This window comes from Calidris pugnax, unplaced genomic scaffold, assembly GCF_001431845.1.
Source record: "Calidris pugnax isolate Ruff unplaced genomic scaffold, ASM143184v1 scaffold34, whole genome shotgun sequence".
Classification (NCBI taxonomy): Eukaryota; Metazoa; Chordata; class Aves; order Charadriiformes; family Scolopacidae; genus Calidris; species Calidris pugnax.
Window position 1 is genome coordinate 2258942 of NW_015090771.1, and position 6382 is coordinate 2265323.

At 40.4% G+C, this 6382-nt stretch overlaps 1 protein-coding gene across 4 annotated transcripts in view; it reads right to left on the reverse strand.

Annotated features, from left to right (window-relative positions):
• The window catches only part of EMCN (endomucin), a 94194-nt gene extending 88047 nt beyond the window's left edge, over window positions 1-6147 (reverse strand). For 2 of the 4 annotated variants that reach the window (XM_014941338.1, XM_014941330.1), the window contains exon 1: window positions 5965-6147. In XM_014941338.1, the coding sequence (XP_014796824.1) occupies window positions 5965-6025 (61 nt within the window). In that variant the 5' untranslated portion in view covers window positions 6026-6147. The remainder of the gene's footprint in view (window positions 1-5964) is intronic. The other 2 variants (XM_014941321.1, XM_014941317.1) reach the window with 2 other exon arrangements.
• Window positions 6148-6382: the final 235 nt, after the last annotated feature.

A 6382-nucleotide genomic window follows, 5' to 3' on the forward strand; every position in this document is an offset into this window, starting at 1 on the left:
TGTTGCATCAATAGCCAAACCTGTCAAGTCCAAATATGATATTAATCTCCTGCTAAAGATTATGAAAGAAGAAATCTGCAAGAAGCATAAACATCTCATTAATATAATCAGGGATTTAACTGATTTAACCCAAAGTTTTGATTATATCCACTCAAACCAAGTACCACACCGAGAAATCATGACATTAAGCCAAACTGAATGTGCTTTTTAGAACGATTACGTATCTTGTAGAAATCTTCAGGCACCAAGGCTGGTGTAGTGCTCCCATCCCGGGAAAATGCATAATTTCATTGGTGTGATAAGACAAGGCAGAAAGGCTACGGCAGATAAACGTGATGCAAAACTATGTGCCACTTGCTCTGTGGCTTCAGCTACCTGAGATGTGTTGCTATCTACAATATGCAGCTAACACCCAGGAGCATGTTAGTTCCTTTGGAAAAAAAAGAGATTAAAACTTGTAAAAATACTCCATTGATAAATTGGCTAGGATTCTCACCTGTACCAAAGTCAAGCAAGGATCCACTTTCCACATAGAAGCAGTCCGAATCCTTGCCCTGTTACTAGTTTGAAATGCAATTTTTGGAGCATTAGGTAGTCAGTCTGGCCTGAAAAGGGCCATTGTCTAGCCTGGCTGCTGAGAAAAAGAATCATAGAATGGTTAGAGTTGGAAGGGATCTTAAAGATCATAGAGTTCCAACCCCCCCGCCCTGGGCAGGGACATCTCCCACCAGACCAGGTTGCTCAAAGCCCCATCCAGCCTGGCCTTGAACACCTCCAGGGATGGGGCAGCCAAAACTTCTTGTTGGACTCTATGATCTCGGAGGTCCCTTCCAACCACTAAGATTCTGTGATTCTGTGATTCTCTGGGCAACCTGTTTCCGAGTATCACCACTCTCAGAATAAATTCATTTGGAATTAATTTGGACCCCTCCAGACCAGCCTCTAGTACATGTGCATGTGGCATCAGAGGGCTTCTCACCCCCTTTCTACCTCTCCTGTTAAGGGACAATACCCCAGCAAATCAGACCTGATGGATTTTCTTCCCTTAGAGCCCTTATGGCAGCAAGTGATGATTAGAGCACAGCTTTCTCACATGGGGAGGTGGGTTCAGGAGGCACAGTGTGGAGATAGCTTCGTATTAAATTGTGTCAAACCACTTCTCCTATTGCAGGTAGGTCTGGCTGATACGGAGTGCCGCTGTTAGGGCATCCAAGGATCCACTTTCACAAGATGAATGCCAAGGTATCACTACCTGATAGATCAGGTGCTGGGACAATAACAGTGGCTTGCATGGCAGGACGTGTTGCAACTCAGACTTTCAATTCCTCTGTTTAAATCTGGGACACGTATTTTTAGAGTGCTAGCTGAAACCAAAAGTAAATGTTTGTCTTCTAGGGGAGCCAGGTCTTTAATTGTTCACTTGTATTTGGAAATAACAGCTGCTACACACACAAATCCAACATAGCCTGTTTACAGAATTGCAAAAGAAAACCATTAAAGCGTCTTCCTTGAGTTGTCTCAGCAAACAATACAAACAACCACCACCCACCACCCTTTCATGAAGAACACAAGTAAAAAGAATATGTTTCCCATGTGATGTTACTGTGCAGCCTTACTTATCTTTAGACTGTGACATTAGCCTGGCTACCAAATGGTACCAGTTAAAAACACTCCCCTCCCTAGGTTAAGAGTTTCTTAAAGATTATTTTATATTCCTATTTTTGTGGGTTTTTCACACAGGACTCAGATGTATAAACAAGCGGAGACCAAATTGAAGGTCCTTTCATATTTAGAAAAAAAAAACAAAAAAAAACCAACACAAACCCAAACCAAAACATAAGCCTCAGCAGATGTTTTTCCTAATTTATAAAGGAGTAAAGTTTAACATGAACTGTACGCTTTCATCCAGATAAAAGAGATGGCTAAATAAAAGAGAAAACATTCTGGTAAATGTTCAGAAGAGACAACCATTTGTTGGGCATGTTATATGCCATTATGTATTCTCAGTTTTGGAGCCGAATGCTGCAGGCAACTTGCCCTTCAAATTCAGTTTCTATTTATTTTGGCTGCAAATCATAATCTCCTTATCAAGCAGGTATCAAGCCATCTGCTTCTATCCTCAGTAAATGCAGTAAACTTGCATTTGGGTTTAGGGCTAGAAGAAGCAATCTTCTTCTGTCCAGTAATAAATACACCTTTAAAATCCACTAGGCAAAACTGGCCCACTGAGAAAGCTCTAATGAATGAAATGAGTCTGGCAGCAGGGAAAAAAAAAAAAGGCAGAAAGAATGAATGAAAAAGTCTGTACAGAAACAAAAACTCAATTAAAGGCTGTGGTAAGCTCCGGCACAACAATTTGATTTTTGAGAAAGTTAGTCTTGCAAACTGCTAGGAACAGTGGAAACATCCAAAACATTTTTTCCCCCAACAGTCTCAAGACATTCAAAGCTTGGGTTCAAGCAAGCTAAAGGTGTGAAAAAGCAGCTGGTTATCTAAAGCCTATTCACATTTCTCAAATTTTCAGAGATGAGACACCAACCTAACTGTGACAGTCTGTGCCTTGCTGGTCTCTCCCAGAGCACAGCCATGAATAATAGCCCAGCACGAGGGGACACCATCCTCAAGAGCTTTAACTATTTAAAATGGTTTAGTTAGTATTTAATTTTAAAAATGAATTTTTTAAAAGACGTGAAGGCTTATGAGCTGAGAGCAGAGAAGATGGAAAAGGAAAAGGCTATCCATCTCCTCTAGTTAACAGTGACAAGAGCAGAGTTCAAATGTATGTTGTCACTACAGGAGCCCTGTTTTAGTGGAACTTTTCTCAAGCTATCAGCCTGGGAGCCAGGACTAATCTACTGTGTTGTAGGGTTGTGATGATGTCCCAAGCTCCACAGCATCCCCTTAATGGGGAGGGGGGGTGAGAAGCACATAGCTTAGGGCTGATCCACAGTGGAATGGAACAGTTCCAGATTGCTTCGGTGGCCTCTGGGCCAGGCTCTCAATGCCAAGATTTGCTCCTACCTTTCAAAAATGAAAAAGCATCTTTGTTTCTTTGTAGTGCCATCAGTTTTGACAAGAGCACTCTTGGAGAAAGGTACTGCTAGCTGTCAACAGGGGTCACTAATCAGACGTTAATATGTGCACCCACCATACCACTACAACACAAGGCAGTAAGTTCCAGCTCCCCCATTTGAGTGCATAACCTGAATGCATCCAGACTGATGCTGAGAGGAGCACAGACACCCTCTTTTCTGCTATTATTTCTGCAAGAAAGAAACCTAGGTGCCTGAGTGAGAAGGAGGGTGTGGTGTGCTACAAGCACTTTGTGGAGGACATCTGCTATGCTATGTAGCCATAGCCATGTTGTATTACAAAGCCAAGGCACAGGAAGATGAGCACTTAACATTATAAATACACGGCAATTCCTCTCCTATTTTAGAAGAACAAACTTCACCTTTACACATTTAAAAAGTAATTACATCTTAATGCAGACTCGAGCATTTATACTTGATTACTGTCTTTTGGCAATATATTCTTTGACCCATCCCAGTGCTGTCTGTTGTTTAAAGCTGGAAATGCTACGAAACAACCCAGAAAGCATTGAAATATGTTTTGGACCAGGCGAGAACAAAGGGCAATATGCCAGGAGGACTGAACTCCTTGAGATGAACATGAAGGAACTCCTGCTTTAAGCATGTTATTTAGCTCTCGAAGATTTAAGAAAAGCCTCGAGAGAAGGGAGAAGTTGTCAGGAGCCTATTGGCCTCCATATCTGTACATAACTGAGCCTCTAGTAATTTTCTGACTGAGGGTAGATCCCATCAAAACATTAGGCACTTCTGAGGATGCAAGATCCCATGATGAATTAGAAATTTACCAAGAAAGCACAGCCAGCATACAGGCTGAAGGCAAGGCATGAAATTTGGAAGCCCCATAGGAGACTTAGTACGTTCTTGACTAACCACAATGAAAACATCCTTGTCCACTTCTGCATGATTTACAAAAGATACAAAGACAAGCAGCTTGTGTGTATTATGTGAAGAGGCTGCCAGCCCACACGTTACTTGTCTTGGTAAGCTTTGAAGACAAACTACCCCAAAACCTGGAGGAGGGAGTATTAAAATGCTGGGGTGTGATTTGACCTTCTCTAAATTTTACTGAGTGTAATTTTAAAATATGAAAAGTGTTTCTAAGCAACTGGAGAAATGTCTTGCCGCTGTCTCCAATGCTCAAAAAAGGGAGACAGGCATCAGCCTCCTTACCATCTATTCCTCTCTTCAGATTATAGGATCCTGCCATTACAGCCCAGATGTCCAGGCCACTTTAGCAATAACAAACAGTGAAAATCCAAACACTTTGGTCCAACCTTATATAATGGACAATAAAATTGCTTCTGTCTAAACAAATGAAGCATGGGTTAGCCTGAAAGAAGCTTGACCAGATTATGTTCTACTTTCACAAGGTAGAGAGATACTCCAAATTTTCCCAAAAGAATTTCACTACCATGTCTACCTTGCAATAAAGCATCTAAAAAAAATACTTTTACAGAACCAAAATTGTTCAGAGCAAACATATCCTATAAGAAATTTGCTTATTCACTGTCATCAGTTCTGCCCTGTTCATATCACACAGAGGAGGCAAAATCCTTTTTAAAGAAAGGATTGTATAAAATTGATAGAATTCCTCTCATGTTTGCATGTTGCTTTCTGATAAGCTTTATGGACCGTTGTGTTAAATATGGTCCTTTTGATCCAACTCCACTTTGCTTTTCAGAAGTTGTGAAATTAAAGGTTTAACAATGACAGGAAGGCTATTTTTACTAGGAGTAGCAGACAGAGAATAAATAGTACCTCAACACAGATTTTCAGGGCTTGTACTTACTTAACATAGTTTTAAAAGCAGTTCTTTTTGTGGCACAGTCTTATTTTTAATCTCCTTTATTGAATTTTTTTTCTAACAGCAGTGAGCCCAAACAATAGCATAAGCTACACCACAAAAGACATTTCCAGATTTTAACACATAATCTGAGCAAGAGTTGATTAACTTTTTTTAGATCAGTAATCTAGTATTATCATTTTTTAAACTTGTGATGCACAAAATCCCTTACAGGAAATCTATAGGCATTTGTGGAAACTTTAGTTATGAGTATTCACAGAGAGGGTGAGCAAATGAAAGTACAGATAGAAAGCAGATTTGACTTCAAATGTATCTTTTGATAAAGGTGATGATAGACTCTGGCCCTTGTTACAGTTTTTCTCACCCTTTCAGGTTTTACTAATTAATTCCACCGTAAAAGCATGATCTTTCAAGCTAAAGAATAATGAAAACAGCAGTTCAGTGACCGTATGAACACCACAAAGTTTGATTAAATCTGTGCATTCGAGAATCACTTTTAAAAGATATTGCACTCAGTAACCAATATTGCCCCTAGGCTTGCATCCCTCATTGTTTGACACTCAATAAATGCTGTAAGCACCTATATCTTTGGGGGCAAAACTAAGATAATTTCTAGGAGATACCCTTGGCCAAACTTACTGTTGGCATAGTGCCAAGGAAATCCATCAGGATAGATTTGATTTGCAAGAGCATTATTTGCAAAATCTGACAGACATTTCAATTCCCCCTTAAAGCCATCTCTACAAAAGACGCTTTATTTCAAAGAAGAAAACCAGAACAGAAAACCTTTGTAAATATACCTCTGCTTTTAACTCCTCTCAGATTGAGGAGCTTCATGACACCTAGAAAGAGAGCTGTCACAAAAATACAATGGCAGGAAAGTTTTTCACAGAACACATATAACTCAACTACCAGTTTGTACCTTCTTCTCCTCCAACACACAGTCTTTCAATCACTGCACTAAAAAAAAAAGAAAAAAAAAAACATCCAGCTACTGACAGCTAAGCTTTTGCTCACAAAACACCCCACAAATGTGACAAGTCTGCCCAAAAAAGCCAAAGAACTTACCTTCCACAGTGAAAACACAGAGTACAGCTAGGAAAAAGAAGGCAATCCCCAGGAGCTTCATGCTTGGTGGTGGTGGTGGTGCTGTCTGCTCTCCCTTGCACAGCTGGGCAGGGAGTGCTCTCTCACTCTGAGGCAGGCCTTAATTACTCCATGGAAAAAGGTGTGTAGAGACTGTGCCTAGTCACTGCCCATTCCTGCTTATTTTGGGGACTTTGATAAAGAACAGGAGGAAACACAACATACTCCCTCTGGGAGTTCAGTACGGAGGAGATTTATTGTTTCAGTCCTTACAGGAACTCCTTTTCTTTGGCAGTGAGCTGTGTTTTTGTTAATACATTATTTTGTTCTTCTTCGGCCATGAGGTCAGGAAGGTTTTTGAACAGAGCCAAATCTTTCTTTAGAATACGGTATACATCGC